The 19,651-nt window shown below is 40.8% G+C and overlaps 1 protein-coding gene across 10 annotated transcripts in view; it reads right to left on the bottom strand.

Annotated features, from left to right (window-relative positions):
* Positions 1 to 1,943: 1,943 nt before the first annotated feature.
* The window catches only part of SEMA6D (semaphorin 6D), a 31,303-nt gene continuing 13,595 nt past the window's right edge, over positions 1,944 to 19,651 (bottom strand). For 3 of the 10 annotated variants that reach the window (XM_058846762.1, XM_058846753.1, XM_058846757.1), the window contains exons 2-19: positions 16,541 to 16,682; positions 16,040 to 16,151; positions 15,389 to 15,449; positions 15,212 to 15,274; positions 15,024 to 15,125; positions 14,718 to 14,808; positions 14,321 to 14,440; positions 13,792 to 13,880; positions 12,822 to 13,039; positions 12,582 to 12,713; positions 12,233 to 12,388; positions 11,978 to 12,151; positions 11,127 to 11,267; positions 10,948 to 11,025; positions 10,064 to 10,155; positions 9,662 to 9,718; positions 7,696 to 7,863; positions 1,944 to 5,621 (exon numbers count right to left, since the gene is read on the bottom strand). In XM_058846762.1, coding sequence (XP_058702745.1) covers positions 4,318 to 5,621; positions 7,696 to 7,863; positions 9,662 to 9,718; positions 10,064 to 10,155; positions 10,948 to 11,025; positions 11,127 to 11,267; positions 11,978 to 12,151; positions 12,233 to 12,388; positions 12,582 to 12,713; positions 12,822 to 13,039; positions 13,792 to 13,880; positions 14,321 to 14,440; positions 14,718 to 14,808; positions 15,024 to 15,125; positions 15,212 to 15,274; positions 15,389 to 15,449; positions 16,040 to 16,151; positions 16,541 to 16,649 — 3,267 coding nt within the window. In that variant the 5' untranslated portion in view covers positions 16,650 to 16,682 and the 3' untranslated portion in view covers positions 1,944 to 4,317. The remainder of the gene's footprint in view (positions 5,622 to 7,695; positions 7,864 to 9,661; positions 9,719 to 10,063; positions 10,156 to 10,947; positions 11,026 to 11,126; positions 11,268 to 11,977; positions 12,152 to 12,232; positions 12,389 to 12,581; positions 12,714 to 12,821; positions 13,040 to 13,791; positions 13,881 to 14,320; positions 14,441 to 14,717; positions 14,809 to 15,023; positions 15,126 to 15,211; positions 15,275 to 15,388; positions 15,450 to 16,039; positions 16,152 to 16,540; positions 16,683 to 19,651) is intronic. The other 7 variants (XM_058846754.1, XM_058846756.1, XM_058846760.1 and 4 more) reach the window with 7 other exon arrangements.

Here is a 19,651-nt window from a genome sequence, read left to right on the forward strand (position 1 = left end):
ACTGTGATTACTTTAAGACCCCAATTTAAAAGGCCATAGGTTTGTTCTGGCAGTGCAGTCAGAGAGATAACTACTCACAGCTTTACAAATTGGTTTTCTTGCAGTCATCTCACTAGCACAGGCCTGCAGCCCTTTGGTGTTTTGTCTGTGTTCAAAACCATTTTTTTCTACAAAACCCAAAGCAAGCCAGAGCTGAGTAGGAGCCTCTCCTCTGTCCTCTCATGCCTGCAGCTGCCCTGCCCCACATCCATAAAAAATTGGTTTTATCCACCATCTAAAATCAACTGTGCTGGGACGACCCCGGACACATCAAGCAGCCTTCCTGTGCTCCTTTATCAGCTGTAGCTTCGGATTGTTCTTCAAGAGAGGCCTTAGGATGCTCCAAACCAACCGCCTGACCCGGGAAAGCATTGGAGGAGAAAAACTGTTGTTGCTGAGCTTGTCCTTATTGCTGAAGTTCCCTTCCACAATGGGGCTTCTGTAGGTGCCTGATTTGGCATCATCATTGGCTAAAAGCCATCTCTGTTAGTAAAGGGAGAGTTTTCTTGTACTTATTTTTCTAATTAATAATATTTGCATGGACTTCTGTGGCGTTTGCACGCACCGTGTAGCCCAACAGAGTGTGTTGGCAGATGATGGTCTGGCTACACCCATCCAGCCACATCACTGGTTAAGGGAAGGCTGGTTCAATACAGACCAAACCACGGAACCCCAGAAAATGGTCACTACACATTTTAGATAGAGACATTTTGTGAACAAAAAATATTCCAGGATTTGTGTTGCAGATGCACATTTGCACATCACTAAAACAGCTATTTTTAATTTTCTCACTATGACCTTTAATGCCTGGCTGAAGATGACTCAGGTGGGTACAGCCCCTCCACGGAGGGAAAGCCTTTAGCCACACTGGCTGACACTGGTGTCAAAGGCATAGTTAATTTTAAAGTGGGAAAGCAGCGTAAGAGTCATACGTGTTTAATGCTTCATTTCATATATGAAGACATCCAATGAAGAAAATCCCATACTAATAAAAAAATAGACATTTTCTTTGGTACTAGGAAAATTATATTGAGCCATTACAGCTTTGAAACTTTTTAAGCACCGTATTTCTTTTTCCTTGAGAATTTTTCTTTTTTTTGTAAGATGCAACTAGATGCCATTGGAGTGTTATAACATGCACAGCAATTTCAAATGATTAATACCTTGACAGCATAATCTTATAAAAAATTGGTTTTATCCACCATCTAAAATCAACTTTTAATTAAAAGAATGTTATAGTTGTTTTTTGATACTAAATTACCTTGATTATTTTAAAATTGTATGACATGTTGACACATACTAAATACACAGCATCTATTTTTCTGCTGGGATTTAACTATTTGCCTGAAAGGTGAGTTTCAATTATTAAGTATTAGTAGGTACTTAGGAATGTCCTGCTATGTGAGTCAGCAATTAATTTGGCCAGGAATTAGCTCTATCTTTTGTAATCTACCTTGTAAAACGAATACACTACCTTCTTTCAAAGCTGCACTGTATTTGCGCAAAATTGGTATTTTTTTGACCTTAATAAGAAAGGTTTGCAGGAATTAAATCCCAGCTGAAACCTGGCTGGAGCTCCAGGGATCAGCTTCAGTGCCTGGTGTTGGTGCCGTGGGGGCAGCCCAGACTGTACCCAGCTCTCCACCACGTGCTGGTTACTCTGGTGTTCTGTATTTACCTCAGGAGGCTGAAAGTGACCGCCAGCCCCTGCCCGTGCCCCAGGGACACAGAGCTCAGTGTGGCTGAAGAGGACACACAGGACCCTGGTGTGTGTCACCCCACCTCCGCCAGGCTGGGAGCGGCCGAGGGCTCCTGGCAGAGCTGCTCAAGGCAAGCAGAGACTTTCCCCACGGTGATCCCACAGCACATCCGCACTAAGAATGAAATTACGCACTTGGTACATGGGAATATTTTATTTTGACTTTACATGCGGTGTTAAAAACCCAAAGAACGTATTATTTACACATCCACAATACAAGTTTACAAGATATCTATACATGTTAAAGTACTCTATAGTAATAGAGCAGCTTCATTTAAGGGTTACTTTTTTTATGCCGTACCATTAAAAAAGATACAATCTGCGTTTACCTTTGCACAAATGGATAAAGCATCTTTTATTATTAAATTAACAGAATAAGGACTAGGTTGAATGTTAGAAATTTCAACATAAATACTGAGAACTCACATTACCATCTACAAGGCAGCACAATGTTACAGGAGGTTATCAGGGTTCACATACATTTATCTTCCGGGTCACACAAGTCTGTATTAATATTTGTAAAGTGAATTCGGATCAGTTTGTGTCTTCTGACAACTGAGTACATTTTAATAGTTATTAATCTGTAGTGTTTTAGTTGCAAGACAGAAGTGTTTAGGAAGAAAGATCATTGATTTTTGGATCCAGAGGTCTCGGGAAATAAATGTCCCTTACAGCCTTACAAGAAAAAAATGACTACTTCTATCCTTTATTCTTTGTTCTGTAACAGAGATCCAGTTTTTAGTGACTAACCTTTTCTCCCCTTTGAACACATAATATAAATCTCCACCGTCATTGAAACCCATTGCAGTTATTTGTCCCACTAATTCATGAATATTCCTCTGCCATGGTTATTTCTATAGTTATGTTCAATAAACAATGTGGTAGTGTGTAGTTTGCAAGCTAAAATAGCCATCTGTGTTGAACATCAGCTGCAAGTGGATACTGTAAACCCTACTAAATAGCTTACACAACTTTAGCAGGTGTTCCATTACCCTAGAAACCTCATTTGATTTCACATTATAACTGTTTGATCCTTCAGAGAGCTGGAGTGGAATGTTTATCATGGTAAGGTGATTTAATGCTGCTGTCTTCTTGGATTGTAGGCTGCCTTTAGTTACCATTAATTATTCTTGCGTCTTATCTTTTTTTTTTTGGGTGCTGTTGAGAGGTTTTACAACTGGCACTCGGGAGATATGTGCTATAGTGAGAACACTTGACAGATTTAATTTTTTTTTTTTAGTACTTTTATCATTTGCATGAATAAGGCACAAAATGCACAGATTCAGGTAAACTCACACATAATATTTACAGAATATTGTCATTACCTGCATGACTTTGGAAAAAAACAAACCTTACTTTACACAACAAAAACAAATTGATTGCACTACTGTTGAGTTTTCACAGACTGCTTCTGCCAGGCCAATTAATGTTTCTCCTTTTTTACTGACAAGAGTCTATCAGTGTGTAGGGTGTTATTAAATGCAACAAAAACGTGACCTTCTCCAGTTACACAGGCATTTGCCAAGTGAACTGACTATTAGCTGCCCTCAGCGAGGAGTACAGGGGCTCAAGTTCACAGTGGCCAGGTATTGGATGGAGGCACTGTGGAAACACAGTAAAACTCCCCCGTTCCAGCCCAAAACACTAGATCTGAAATGCACAGCTCTGAATCAATAGCAGCATAACAGAGTTATGAAGAATTAAACATATCTGCACTCTTTGACTGGGTGACTCTTTCATCCAGGCGTTCCCTCAGAAGGCTGTCAGAGATGCGCAGTTCATCCTTAGCTGGCTCCGAGCTGAACCCAGCGGGCTGCAGAAGGCAGAGTCATCTGTTTGTTCAGTCATGCTCAATGTAAACAATTCCATAGCATAAAAGATGCAATGGGAACCTAAGTACATCCTAGTGTGTACAGTACACACACACATCCACACACACGCACAGCTTTATCTGTGGCAAAAACAAAATGCCACACACATGGAGAGAAAAAAATAATGCTACAGTTGGGCCAGAGACTTAATTCCAGCAAATTGATTATTAACCCAGCTATTCATTGAGACATTACCATTTTCTGACATTTGTGCAAGAGGCAAGGTGAATGCATACATAGTAAAATGTTCACATTTAATGGGAATGACCACACTTAATGGCAGTCTAAAATGGAACCCATTTTTCAAGTATTTGCTTACTGATTTTTTCCCAACAACTGTTGTTTAGCTATTTAGAACAGTAATGTAGCCCCCACCCCATTGTGCTACATGTCTCCTTAGCTCCAAACAAAAGAAATGTAATGACCAGCACTTTCCTTTGTTTTTTTCTTGTGTTCGCTCCTAGCAAGTACACAAAGTCTTGCTAAAGCTACATGTGGCAAGACACAGATGTTACTCAAGTAAAGACAGTTTCTTTGGCTACTTTGTTCTCCTTAGTAACAAGCAAGTCTCTGCCTTATGTGTCTACCACAACATCATTTCACAACCTGTACAGGTCAATGCCACACTCATTTTAGCACAGACATGTCCTAGTAGCTGTATTTGTTCAGTGGTCTGACTGACGTCGTCTGAGGGACGAATGAGGGTTTGGGTGGCACGTCGGGTTTTAGGGAGGGTGTCCTCTTTATTCCTGTACGAGGCAGGGTGCCATTGCTCGTGTAGCTGCTTTGCCTGGACAAGGAAGGCTGGAGGTGAACGCTGACAGGCGTCCCTTGCATGTAGTCCATCTTTGTGCCTGCCGTGGGAGCCATGTACCCCCCACGATTAATACTTGGCTGTCTGGATAACAAAACACCATTTGGTGAGTTCAAGTTTTTAGGAAGGGCAGATATTGAGTGCCTCTGTGAAGAATTTTTGTGATAACCCCTCTGCCTTTCCAAAGAGGTCATTGGTACTGCAGGAGTGGTGGGAACATCCACTCGTTTTGTGGGACTGTTCCTCGGCAGAGTCGATGGAGGAGAGTATAAAGACGCCTCCCTGTTGGGAACCTTAGGTGGGATCTCAGACATATTGCCCATTGGATCCAGCATTAAAGTCTGGTGGGCCACTTGAATATCTCCCATAATTGCTTTGGGATTATTAGTAGTTTCATTTAAGTGTTTCAGAAAATCATTCAGGGTGTTCCTGGAATCAACAGATCTCCTGTGGTCTCTTTTGCTGGATGATTTTGTAAGTGGATGATCAAGATGTTGCATCTTTTTGTCTGCCTTGTGCGCATTAGAATTTGAGAAAGATGTGTTGTAGTCATGGGTAGCATTGGGGAGAACAATAGCACTGGGAATATGTCCATGACTTAGAGGAGAGTGAGGTGGAGGACTAGAAGGAAAAAACTGAGGGCTTTTTAATGGGGTTTCCTTTCGCGAAGCATTGAGGTTACCATGCGCTTTGTCCGACTGACTTTTCATAGCCTGCAGAGTCTTTTGTTGAAGAACCGGTGTAGATTCAGGAGTTGGAAGTGCAGCTAATTCTGGAGGCTGGCCCCTGTGGTCCATCATCATGGACTTGGTGTCACCGTTTGGAGGCAACTCCTTTCTGCTGGTCAGCAGGTTTGTGTACAGTTTGGGTGAATCAATGTTCTGCTGATACTCCTTGACAGGACTGTCAAACAGCCCATTCAGTTTGGCAAAGCTCCCGCTGGAGTCAGTGCAGGACTGAGCCGATTCTGCATCTTTGTGTATTTTCCTGGATTTCCGTACAAATATATCCCGGTAACAGTAAACGGCCACTCCCGCAATAAAGGCTCCCAGGACAAAAGCGGCAAAGACACAAGTGATTAGGACATTCATATGTACCATTTGGTTGGACTCTCCCGATTGTACTTCCCACCTCACACCTGCAAAAGACAGGCAGGATATCATAAATCTACAGGTATTTCACACTGACACGTTTCAGAAGAAGGCAGCCTTCCTCATGGAAGTGTCTATTAAATGTTTTTAAGTGCTCTGGCTGTGCTGTTGGTGTAACTCAGTAGGATCCTGCAATCTACTCCAGTGGTGAATGCAAATAATTTTATAAAAACTATAAAATGACTGTGTGCACTGACAAGGCTAAATGAAAACTGCCCATTTTCTTTGAAAATGAGGAAAGCTTGCTGCAGCATCTCTCCTTATGTTTTGTTTAGCCTGTCCCCAAATTTCCTTTAAGGCTCACAAATAGAGGCCTTATGTTATTAACATTAATGATTTCTGCTGGAAAATTGAGGTTAGAAGGTCCTACTGGGCCAGACAGCAATTAATAACTCATGGATGGATTTCTCTCTTACTTTCCTGCCCAGCTCATAAATCAGTATCGAAGGAGAGACAGGATTATGCAAATGTTGTGTAAAAATGTATAATATATATACTGCATTGTTACAGCCACAGTAATAGAATACAGTAGAAAACTTGTAAACTACTCCTCTCCCAGGCTGCTAGTCCTGGAGTGGCACACCTGCACTCATTATAAATATCCAAGTTGGAAGATAATATGATTCTCTTAGAGCACTGATTTTTACTTTTTACCAATAATGAACATAAATACTTTCATAACATTATAAAAACAACTTAGGTTAAGTTATTAGAGAATGTTAAAATTTAGAAACTTTTAGCTTAGGCCAAGAAATTGAATATTTGATTAATTTTTTATTTGGGTATTAACAAGCTACCTTTGATTTTTTTAGATTTTTTAAAGCAACCACAGACATCTTGCAGCTAAGACAATGTTAGTTTTTAATGAAAGTAATTCTGTTGCAATCCCAAGAGATGTTAAAATGAAAGACAAAGAGGGAAGGAACAGAGCCACTTTTTGTTAGAGGCAAGGCCTTTGAATCTTGTTAATGTTCAGGGTTACAGGTTTTAATGGCTTTGTGCAGAAGCAGAAGGAAAAAGTGAGTAAAGTTCACTAATAGCTATGACACAAAATGTGATTCAGAACCAAGAGCAGATGATAATAAAAACTTAAAGCAAAACAGAAAATAACTGCAACAAATTAAAATGACAAATGCACGGCCATAATGGCTGATAGGAAACCTGATATGTTTTGGTGAATGGTAATAAAACAGAAATGGTTTTTGGCTGGTGAGATTTTTCAGTAAATACAGAATTGTGCAAACATGTCTGTCACCTTGCTGTGCTATGCACTGAGAGAGAATTGTGTTAAATTCTGGTTATGGGATTGGAAGCTTCTCGATTCTGTGGTTGACTGCAATAGTCCTAGAGAGTTAAAGTCTCAGTTGCTGTAAGAGCCTAATCAAAGGTTCACTTAGCTGAAAGAATGGCTAGAGGAAGATGAACTACAGACAGAATAGGTTTCTTGTGTTCAGCTTAAAACCTCTGCATATCTCAGTAGGTAGTCAGATCATCTCTAAACTGATGCTCATATCCAGAGAATAAAAATTCAGCACTTTCTTAGTCTGACCCTTATCCTTCAAGAACATATTGAAGGCAAGCAGAGGTTGGGATATGCCCCCTTAAACACATGGATCTCTCATTGAACTCTGTTTTGTGTTCTGTTTTAAACCACCACCCCCAACCCCAATGAAAAAAACCCAAAACATAAGCAAACATTCATGAGGACTAACAGTCTAAGACAAACTAGACTGGATTGAAAACAATAAACAGAGGTGCAGATAGGTCTTGAAGGTATTTTTTAAAAGTATCCAGAACTGCCATTGACTTCAATGGAAGTTTTGGACCTCTCCAGGATTAAAAAGCTGAACTTATTACCTGTGTTTCCCATTATAAGCTCTAAGCAGCACTTTGTCCATGGGATAAGTAGGTATGAAAAACATGATTGCACTGTCTGCATATTCACAGGAAATGGGTGTAAAATACAGCCCAACAATCACGGCTGTTACATTTAAACCTTAGACAATGCTGAGACTATCAGGTTTCCATTCAGCTGCAATGTATTCCCTGGTAAGGCCTTACCCTTTGGGACACCTGATAATGGATCAGAATAATCAGAAGTGTTTGGGTCATCTTGAACTACAAATTTCCGAGAGCCAGTCACTTTAGGTTTCCAGGAACCAATCACTTTAGGTGATATAACTGGGATACTTGCCATTGTGGTAATGGAAGCTGAGGAGAACTCCATGTCTGTGGTGGCAAACAGATTTTTATTAATGTGTTTCATGGCACATCTAAGCTATAGCTGGACACAGTATTTTACGGGAGTTACATGTCAGAACAAGATGTGACCCCCCCTACACTCTGCAGAAGTACAGATGGCTGATAAAAATCAATTACTTCAAAACTGAAAATAGTACATTTACACTTCAACAGCTGCTAGCCAAAAAGCCAGAGAAGTCAACCGTGAAAGCAGTGCAAAAGTTAAGCAAGCAACTGTGGGGGTGAAAAGCACAACTTAGTCTACTTAATTGCTATATTCTTCACTGGAGACAACATACTTGGCTGCCTTTTAAACATCTTCAAAAAAAAAAAAATAAGTTACTTGGAACGATACACACTCATGACAGGTTATGCCTGAGAAACCAGATCAGCTCCATTACTGCTATTATGGTATACCAGGAACTGCTGAATGAGCCATTTCTGCAGGTGGGGATAAAAGGAATGTTTTTAACCCCTATTTTGTAATGGTTCCTAAGGAACAATCCTGCACAGATTCTGGCTCCTCTGTAATATGTTTGCTGAACAGACCCACCACAGCCTACATGAAAATGCACAGAGCAAGAAACTCATCAAATCGAGTTTACAGTTCAGTCTCAGTTACACCTTTGAGTATTTTGTGTTCACTGTCCCAGTAGGTTTAGGCAGGAAGGTCTATGGCTTGAGATCAGACTTGAGAAATGTACTTCAAAAGCACACTTACTCAGAACTTGAAAATAAGGTTCAATTTTATCTGTGTCATAAAATATTACTTTGAAAATTCAGTTGATAAACACTCATAAAGTCAGGCAGCATTTCTGTGTGACAGTTTTGTTTCCTGAAGTGAGTCTCTAACTTGCATTGTGGGTAAATAGATCTGGAAAATATTTGTCTCAAACGTTACTTCTTGTCAAGTAACCGAAGTGAAAACGTCAGAAACCAAACCACAAATAATGTTCTTGTTGCACTCTTACAAATTTAACATACAAATAGATGATTGTCCTGTTTGTCATTCAGAAATGTGCCCTTGGTTTGGAAGCAAAGACCCAAGTTCCAAAAGCAAAGACTGGAGAATAAGGGCTGAGTCTTGCTCCTGTTGAAGTCAAGACAGGTTCTGCTCTTGAGTTCAACAGAGGAGCACTGGGTGTCCCTGAACACCAGGGGCTGGTGGTGAACACATTATTAGAAAAATCACTGGAGGAGAAAAGGATGCAAAAGTCCATCTGACAACAATGCACAACACTTTTTCTAAGCCACTTTTGTCTACACAATTTCTCATTCAGCTACACAGTTTGTGATGTTAAATTTTTTTCCATTAGCATAAACTACTTAAAGCATTTCAAAAATAAAGAAATACACATTTTAGAAAATGTGTATTTGTGCAAAAAGCTTGCTGGGAAGGAAGGAAAAGAGAAAAGGAGAGGTAAGGAGGAAGATGATGAAGTTCTGCCATTCATCTACTCGAGATGACCAAGAGGGGCATTCACAAACGCATGGCTGGGGATCAAGAGTAAAGCTTAGTGGACTTCGTGCAGTGAAGATGTCATCTATGTTAATCAGGCTCTTTAATAAAAGATGTCTCGATAAATAATGAGCTGTTAACATGCGGCTACACAGGGTGAAGTGCTGAGTGAGAAGAGTCTGACTATCTTTACCATCAGTGGGAACATGAGTAAAAGCACAAAAATGGAGGATTGCCAACTGTGCAAAAGGAAGGAAAAAAGGGCTGAAAATGCTGAACTGAAGGAAAGTAAAGGTCATTAATTCAAAAAAATTAAAAAAAACTAACCAGATGTTGGGTCGCCAAATATTTTGTAATCTGGTGTAGCTGTAGTAGGCAAAATTTCTAAAAGAATTAAAGGAACAAGTAATCAGTAAAAAGTAACAAAAAGAAAGCAAAAGATCTCAAACCTGAGTAATGGAAAATAAAAACTAAAATATCACTGGTTACAAAAAATAAATTCTTCAATACTTTGCTGTAGACCCCAAATAGCTGTAAACTGGTGAAGGAAAGAGAAAAGCTCTGCCACCCAGGACTAAAAAAGCTCAGCTTTGTGAACATTCACAGTAACACCAGGTGATGTGTTCATCATGTTACTGAAAAGCTCATCAGAAATTTAACATCCACAGTGAGGTGTGGCCACAGACTATGGTGAGACATTCCAAAGGAGCAGCAGTGACTGTGCCTTACCATGGCAGTCCCCAAGCTGTGCCGTGTTGCCGAATTCGACATCTTGTACGTATCCTCCAGTGCTGTGGTTGTATGAAACAAACAAAGAGAACCTGCAATTAACAGTATTAGTAAGGATACAAATGGAGATTTTTTTTTTTCTGGAAGCAGCAGATGGAAACATACACAACAGCCAGTGTGTGGCCCAAAGGATTGTACAAAATGTACAGGATAGTCCAGCTTTAAAACTATCTGTGTGTGCTTATGCCAGGAAATAGAAGAAAAACAATCCCTTTTTTTTAGCAACTACATCATGTCTTCTCCATTGGGCATGCTCTTGGGTTTAGATACAACCATCCAATTATACCAGTTAAAGTTTGCACTGGCCTACTACAAAGGCCTCTTTTTAAGATACAGCTGCTAGTGCACCATATATTACAGACTTGATTTGTGCAAAACGCCTTTGGTATGCATATATAACACCCCAGCTCCAGTGCAGAGGCACAACCTTGCTCTTCCCACTGTGAATCCTGCGCTTTCATGTTTGCAATTGCCTGTGCCCTGACCATGAGCATGCCTGGGAGGGGATACTGCGTCCTGTCCTCTTGGAGCTGCTCAGGTTTGCATGCTGCAATTGCATGCCTTCCTGCTTCCAACTGCTCTTCCTACAGGTCTGCCTGTCCTCCTACACATGCAAAACTCCCACTGAAAGCAAGTCTTCACCCAGAAGTTGCAGAATTAGGCCAGACTTTAGCATTCTGCTCTCTTACATATACAGTGCACTGAAAAAAAAATCTTTAAAAAAAATAGAGATTTAGTAACTGCGTGCAAGGGAAGGGCATGAGCCTGTGGAGTCTGTAAATCATATTTAGAGATGCTGGGCTAACTTGAAAAGGAGTACTTACAGCATGCCTGGTGTCACTCTTCCACACGCCTCGTGGTCTAACCAGCCACAGTATGGGTCCCGTGAAGCAATACAAGCCCTTGCAAGAGAAAAACCCCAAAAAATTATGCATTTTTTACTTCCTTTCTAAGAAATGTTGGTGGCCTTGCTTTAAGGGGGAGTTCAGGAATGGAGCCGTACTTTTTACATGACCCATGACGCTCACACCGACTCAGGGGAATTCTAACGACGCAGCTGGAGAATGCCACGAACAGAGCATGGTGCTCTCTGTCCAGCTGGAGGGAAATGACTCTTCTGTCCTCCTCGCTTTCTGCATTACACCTGGTCAGCAAAAACAAGGGCAGGCCACTGCTTTAGTGACTGTAGTACTTTGTGCAGTAAACATTTTATTGTCTGTGTAGCTACTGAACAGAAACTTTTCGCATACATAAATGTAACCTACCACTCTTTGCTGAGACACTGCTAAACAAACCTCTGAGTTATCAAACACTGGCTTCTGGCTCCTGCTAACAGCTAGGTGAGAAATTCGCTGAACTATGTGGGAAAAAAATCCAAATCCATTTTCTTTGTTCTCTCAGTCAGCATAAATATTGTGAGAGAGCAGAAGAGTCCTGTTTTGGAGGCCTGTAGAGTCTATTTGGAATGCTTCCACGCCCAAATTCTTTGTGCCAAAAAATAAACAAGTTTAAAATGATCAGATATAGGTTATACACTATCGGCCACTCTTGAGCAACCCTCAAGATAAGCACAGATCACTTCTTTTTAACATCACCAAATACTTCTGATGTTTCAGAAGTATTTGTGGGAGAGCTAGACTGTGTCGCTGACGTCAGTGGAGTTGGAATTAGGCTGTTCATTCAACCCATGCAAAATGGCAAGTGACCAAATACTTTCAGGTTATTCAACATGAGGAACACGATGAAATGACAAACAAGTGGTGATGGTGGTGATAATGAGCTAGTTTACTACAATCTTTTTCAGCTAGGTACCAAGGACTAGATGAAGAGCTTAGATGTTCTGGTAATACTTACTTTGCATGATTATAAGCTTCAATCTCTTCCAGTAATATGCTGTCATTCAAAGAAAAAGGCCTGGTCTTTGCCAAGATTTTAAGTACTACTCCTGCTTCAGAGCCAACAAATATGACTGTGTAGTTCTGGTAGGGTCCAGCAGCGTGGTCTACAGCAATTGCTGTCAATCTGTATCTAGCAAGACCAAAAGGCACATCATTAATAGCAAGTTTTCTTGTTTTCTTTTTCACAGGTGTTACTTTTGAACTGTCATACCTGACACGTGTTTTGGTAAACCAGGGCTCCTCAGTGACTGAGGGAACAGCTGAGTCCATCAAAGGATGAGATTTGATGAAGGAGAGCGTTTCGTCTGGGAAATCAATGGAGGTTTTGTAAGCCTCTGCTAGGCCGTGTTTTGCACAGCAGCCAGGTCTGAAATGAGAACAATATTGTTTTCCTCTTGATATTTTAGTTAATGAGAGAAGGCAGCCAGTTAATGAGCATCCTTATGGCTGAAGTGTCAAGCACAGCTTTGGGTTTTACCCAATGAGGCACTCGAGTGCAGCTGATTTAAGGTAGCTCTTTACAGGACAATGTTATGACATCATGAGTGAGAACCTTTTACCTTGGTTTTGGTACTTTGTCTTCAGGTACAGCTGTCCAAACAGAGTCAGGAGTCTTTTGTTCTTTAAATCTCCCTTTGAAGACTTTCTCAATGTCATCCATGCTGAAAGCACACACTGCTGAACCAGGGATGCTGTAAAATTCAAAAAATAGTTTCAAGAACTCAGATTACAATGGCACCAATCTCAGTGTAAGAAAGAATCCGAGATCTGCCTTTGATTAAAGGTTGCTCATCTCTTACCTGTTGAGCTGTGTGGTGAATACACCCACAACAGTGGGTACTCCATTGATTTCTATTATGTCTGTGACAGACTGCAGAACATCAAAGTAGAAGAATGAATCCCCAGGAACTGAGCAGTTGAGCCGAGCTTTCAGAAAGGATGTCCAGTGCTTTTCCAGGACCCTTTGGGAGCCCCCCATGTCATTTTTGCAGATGCGTGCCACACGGGAATACACAGCCTGCAAAAGGCAAAAAGAAGGAAAAGGGAGAGAGGCTTGAGAGATGCAAGGGAAAGAGTGCTTGTTTCTGAGCCCTTAATAAAACACCGAGATAATGCTGTTAACAGGAAGCTGCCATTTATCTGCAGAGAGAAGATGAAAGCAAATGGCGTTCAGCTTGGAGTGCACAGACATCTTAATGTATCACCAAGCAAATGCATCTCCACAGTTTGCTCCCACCCTTTTCACTTTCAAAATCATATTGTTAGTGAGATTTAAAGACTTTAATTAAAACCATGTGTAAGGGATTTAATAATTTATTGTAGAATATCCTTCCATGGTGAGGCATGAGTATTATACTCTGTACTGGCATGACTGAATTATTCAATATCCAGGGACATTAGAGAAACTTCTTTGAAACTCTCCTTTTGTGTTGTTTTCTTTTGTTTCTTTAATAAGCATGAAAACACCCTCAGCTTTTCCATTACTTGGCACAAGAGTTAAGGCAACAGCAGCACTAAGGCAACAGCACATTGAAAGACACCTGTAGCGAGCTCTAACAGCGAGACCTGGAGAACAGGAACAACTTTTTGGTTGAAGAATGCACTGCTCTACTTCTCTTTTCCTCTGCTCCCTGTAAATTATAACTGTGATAAAACTGTGCAAGCTTTGTCCTAGTTCCTCCTTCGTATTATGAACTGTGCTAGTTCCTGATGCTGTTTTAGGATGAGCTCTTTCTGCTATGACTCAACACTCACAGTGACAATACCGACCTTGCCTAAAGTGTTGTGCTCTACAGCAATTTCTCGGAAGAAGAAATAAACATAGTTCCCATATTCTATGGCATGGAGGAAGTGTGGTTCTGTAAGGAAGAACAAAGAGAAGTTACTTCAAAGAACTGCTCAATGGGCACACAACAGTGACACTGAGATTTGGCAACTCCTCCCCAGGTCCACACCAGCCAATGTGAGCTCCAGTCTTCCAGATGCTTTAGGATGTCCAAATACAGGTGACTGGAGTCTAAAAGAAGTCTTTAGCATTGGCTAATGGACTGTGAAAAGGCCCCACAGAACCTGTATTTCAGCTAAGGTATTTTGTTACTGCGAATTCATTTTCTGAAGCATTTAACAAAAATTTGGTCTGTTTTTTTATTTTTTGCATTATGTAGCTTTTTAATACTCTGAAAGCCTCATGCTTGCTGACACTGTAGCACATGTGTAAACCAGGCTGGCTGTGAATAACCTGACCTGTGTCACTGCAATTACATTTGCCATGTGTATGGGAAAATTCTCCCCAAATTACCTTTTATCCATTTGGAGTCATACTTTATTGTTCTTAAGGCAGATCCATCCCCCATGCTGCGATAAATAACAGCATCACTTGCCAGGAAATCTGCTACTGTTGCTGAATACAATTTTCCATCTAAAATGGAAATTGAAAACATGGTATTAAGAGGCCTTTCATAATCTAGAGAATTCTGACTAGCCTGTATTTTTCCCCATTTCTTTACTGTCACACTTCCCCAGACTGCTGTAACCTATTTATTAACAGGTCAGCTTCTAATCCATTGGAGGCCCTTTAAAAAATTTAAGAGCAGGGGCACCATGACACCTTTAGCTTTCCTGTGCTTGCTTTAAAAGCTCTCTGTCTCCTTTGGTGTCATTAATCATTTAGACTCATTACAAGTAAAAGTTCTTACCAGCAAAGAGGGCGACATTGGTTTGTCTGGCATCAAATGGGCATCTTGCCAAACCACTAATTTCCTCCCCATCATACTCTAATGTATTCAACTAGAGAAGAAAAATAAATGGGTGATAGTGTCATTTCTATTTTGTGCACTGGCACAAAAGCAAAACATTGTCTTTCCACAAAACTTAATTCAGCACATTGACTTCTGTCTGTTTTTATTTCACCTTGAAGCACTCTCCAGGCACACTGGATGTATTTGCTAAAACCAGTGCAAGCATAACCAGTAACAGATTAATGACATCTTCAGTACTCTTACCCGATAGTATCTGCACATAGGGTTAAATGCATTTGTTCCACAGACAAACACCATCTCATCATTTCTTGGAACAAAGACTTTAATGAAGTTATGGCATTCATCCTGAAAAGAGAGTAAGATGTATTAATCACGAACTCCGTGTATATAATAAATACTAGTGCCATTTTTCTATAATGTCCTAAACTTACTTTATGTTTGCCTTTCATAGCACAGTTCTCTCTGTCCTGCTGCTTTGATCTCCATGTTAATTTCTGATAAAGCAGACCAAAAAGGAGCATTTTAATTCCTTGCCACAGCAAATTCTTAAAAAAAACCCATTAAAATCAAAGAAAGCACCTCTCTCTTTCCAGCATGCATCTACTCACCTTGCTTGGGATAACTTCTGATTTTGGAACTTCATTTAAGTTTACAGTGTAAACCTGGTCCCTGTTTGCAGAGAAAAAAAACATTAAATTCATTAATTCTGTGCTTCTTTATTTAAGTTAAATCTGCTTTCAGAATGTTATGTTAGACCAGCAACTTCTATGAAATGCTTATGGATTTTCTGTGTTTAAAGCAAATGGGAGAATGATGTTCATGGGTAACATGGGGTGATTTGATTTTTATTGGTGTGGTCCTGAGATAGCACCTCCAGTGTCCAGCTGTCCATCCCTGTCTGCCCATTCTGCTGAGGACTAACCTGGGCTGTATGCAAGTGTGTTATCCTCACTTCCTACAGCCCTGATGTGTCAGTCCAAGTTTAAAATGATCAGGAGAGGTTTTTATCAGGCAGGACAGTAATATAAAAGAGGGAAAAGAGCATTTGATCATTGGTTTAAGCTTAACTACAGTAACTGCAGCCTTCAAATCCAATTTTCATGCACTGGCCATAGATATGGTATATTTCTCTGGGAAATTCTGCCCCAATTCTAATTTTTATCATATTCTGCACATTTTTCTAAATGAATTTTACACATAAATGCAAAACTAGAAGAGAAAAGAATTTTAATCTAATGAACTGAGTGAAGGAAAATTACCTGCCAGTGATATAAAGTGTGTCTCGAATTTTCAACATTAGTTGGAAGTCCAGTCTGTGCTGAGATTCATTGCCTGAAGGGCGTCCTCTAAATACTGGATATTGCCTTGAATCTGCAAGTAAAAATGGGCTACACCATCACTCAGGATTATAGAGCTAAAGAATCAATATATGGCATTGATTAGCTGTATATACTAGGTGTAGAAGGGTTTAAACTAAATTCCTTGAGTAATGTCTTGAATATAAATGAGGAAAAGATGGCTAATGTCAGCAAATGTTCTTTTTCCTGAAGTTATTGCTGTATTTCTGATTGCTTTTTTAAGAAAATGATTAAGTGTTCTATTAAAGATACAAAGCCAGTAAACACATTTCAATTTGAAAGAAATCAGATTTTTTTTTTTCTTTTTCCCCTGGGGTGGGAGGGGGTGGGGAGGGCAAAGAAAAAAATAATCAACATTAGAACTTTTTCCCTGGTGTTTAGCAGCAGTTGCAGATTACTTACAGTGGTAGTCCACAACGTTAATGGGGTCCTCGTCTTCGGGGAAGCTGACGGCCCGGCAGCGGGACAGGCTGAGCAGCGTCACCAAGGCACAGAGCACGGGGAGCCTCATGGCTGGGGACAGGTGACAACACTGCTCAACTACCTGCAGAACAGGGACACAGCTGTGAGGCTGCAGCAGCACAGGACACCCACACCACTCCTGCTGGGTGACACTGCCCTGCTCAAAGATGCCCTGAAACACACTGATGTGTGCTAATTTCTAGCTGGGTTTACCGGCATTTCTGAAGAAGTTGACGGATGTCAACCCATTTAATTCACAGAATCAGAAACAGAACATACAGGCTGCTGATGTGGCAAGAAAAATTGTCAAACTTGGGATTAGAATTTTAATTGAACAGCAATCCCTTTCCAACCCCTCAATCACCGAATGTCATCCAACACAAACCCTTTTTTCATACAGTACTAAATCTCATCCGCAAAACGTCATGACACACACAATGTGTCTGAACAGCCATGCTGTGTTTTAATGTCATTGCTTGTTTCCAGGTGTGCCTCCAGTGCTCAGCCCAATGTGCCCACTGGCACAGAACTGCTGCCCAGGAGCAGGCACCTGACGCTTTTCCTGCTGCGGTGACTTACACATGTGCAAAGTAAATGCAGAATGCTGCCCCTGCAGTGTGACAGCGTTGTCACACACTTCACAAGGGTGGCAAGAGACTCAAATGGAGATTCAATGTTGAACCACCTTCCCAAGATGCCACTTTCCCCCTCATTCTATTTCCTACTGTCAAAGGCTTCAGAGGCTTTCAGCTGAGGGTTGTGTGTGTGCTCTGTAGACCAGACAGCACAGATCACGATAGCACCACAACATTATACAACAAAGCTTTTAAGAGGGGAAGGGAAACATAACTTCTTCAATTAAACCACAGGGATATTTTAGTGAGCAGAATGTAACTACTCAAGTTGCAATTTGGGTAGGATGCAAGAAAACACATCTCAAAGTGAAATGTGATCCTTAATGACTGCAAGTGGACTGGGCAGGGGTCATATTTCGCATTAGAAACCTGGCAAATGTAGTATTATTCCCTCCTCCAAGCTTTTGGAGGCATTCATTCAGCCCCGACTCACAGGTCAGAGCTCTGAGTCATCAGCTCAGTGCCTTGCAGTTGCTGAAATTGGTTATTAAACGTTTTGTCTAAACAGAAAAAAAAAAGAGAAACCTTTCAATTTTAATATTTCAAGACTTTCAGTGAGAATAACGTTGCCAACACGAAGTGCCAGACATGATCCAGCAAAGCACAAAAGTATTAATCATTTAATAATTTGAAAAGCAATTAAAAAACCCCTTCATAACAACACTTAACCTTTCAGTAATGCTTATGGGGGACGAAAATGCTGTATTTGTTAATTGATACTTTGGCTGGCAAGGGGCAGGGCTTCCTCCTTCCAGAGGCTGCTGAGCTGTCAGTTTGGGCTGGACTGAGAGGAGACCAGGCTGGGAACATTTGGGGATGGGGGGTGTTGTCTGGATGCCTGCCCATTACAGACTGACCTGGAAAGAAGCATTTTCCACTGTTAATGATATTTCTGTATTTCAGTCCACCAGTCCAGAACGAATGGGCTGTGCTCTTAGTCAAGATTGATGAGTGCAGTGGTTAATAAACACTAATGATTCCTGGCACTTTCCCTCTGCTCTTCCTTGTCCTGACATGGCCTCTTCAGCTGAAGCATCTTGCGTTAAATTACTAATGAGCAAACTTAAAACAAACTGGAATTAATAAAGTTAGTCAAATTAGTTCTTTCTTGTGAAAGCACCATTAGAGCAAAGTCCTGCAGCACTGTGGCTCCCAGACACAATAACAAATCATTAATGCTTACATAATCTTTTTTTCGGGGCTTTTTGTACAGAAAAGCAGGCTCCAAATATCCATCCCACTCCTTTTCCAGTGAAAGGGGAGACACATAAACTGCATGTTGAGTTGGTGCACAGTAACATCTATAAGGTGCTTAGTAAAAGTCCTCCCTGAAGCCTTGTTTTCTTGGAGAACAAATGAATACAAATTGCCAAAGAGCAAGAAGCTCTCCCAGACATGTAGGCTGTAGTCAGCATAGAAGATGAGGCTGCTTGAGGCCCACATCATGACTCAAAGAGACCCTGGCCTGGCTTCAAATTGCACACAACCTGTGAACTTTACAAGTTCCACCTGTACCAAGCAGGGGCATGTCATGGGAAGTTTCTTTTTCCTTCCAGTGTTACGTCTGGGAAGAATTGACTGGGGCAACAATTACAAAACTTCCGTGTAACCTGCCTGACAGAGGCAGATACTGATTTCTGGACTCGAGGAAATGGCTGCAGAGAAAAGGGCAATTTGTTTTTGTTTTTAGGTCACAATTGTCAAAGGGCAACTTGTTTTTAGGTCATGATTATCATTGCCAATATGCAGCAAACTGTCACAAAAGCAAACAGGAAACAACTGAAATGCCAGGTAAACAAAGTATCAGTTCTCTCAAACAGATTCAAATTTCAGGCAGGGTATCAAACTCCCTCAAAAGAATGTTAAGTTTTGTAAATGTAAATCCAGATCATGTGTTTCCCCAGAGGCTGCATCCAGAGCAGAAGCAAACTCACATTTATGTCTTCCCCAAAAAAACCCTCAGACATCTCAGGATACACCAGAGATGAACCCCAAGAACATATATGGCAGGAACAGTTATGTTCAGGAAATTTTTCTAACTAAACATCAGCTGTCACAAATCTCTATCAGAGAAAATACCGAAATGAAGCACGGACCTTTGTCACAAGAAGACAGAAAGCAGAGAGCTGCACTGGATCTGCAAACCACAGGTAATCACTTCTCACCAGCCAGGCAGCAAGTACAGATTTATTATTTTGCTTGTAAAATTATTGAAAGAATATTAACAGTAGCTCTGCTTTCCAGCTACATATGAAAAGAAAATGCACCTGCTTCAAGAGGCTCTTAAATGCAGCTTTTATCTGGTTGGACACAGGCTTGAGATCAGAACCACTGAAGAGAGAATAAACTGGGAAGAACAGCTGTTTCCTGGATAATCAGAAAAATGGGCTCCATCTAGCCCTTGGAGCAGGGGTTT

This window comes from Poecile atricapillus, chromosome 11 (genome assembly GCF_030490865.1).
Source record: "Poecile atricapillus isolate bPoeAtr1 chromosome 11, bPoeAtr1.hap1, whole genome shotgun sequence".
Classification (NCBI taxonomy): domain Eukaryota; kingdom Metazoa; phylum Chordata; class Aves; order Passeriformes; family Paridae; genus Poecile; species Poecile atricapillus.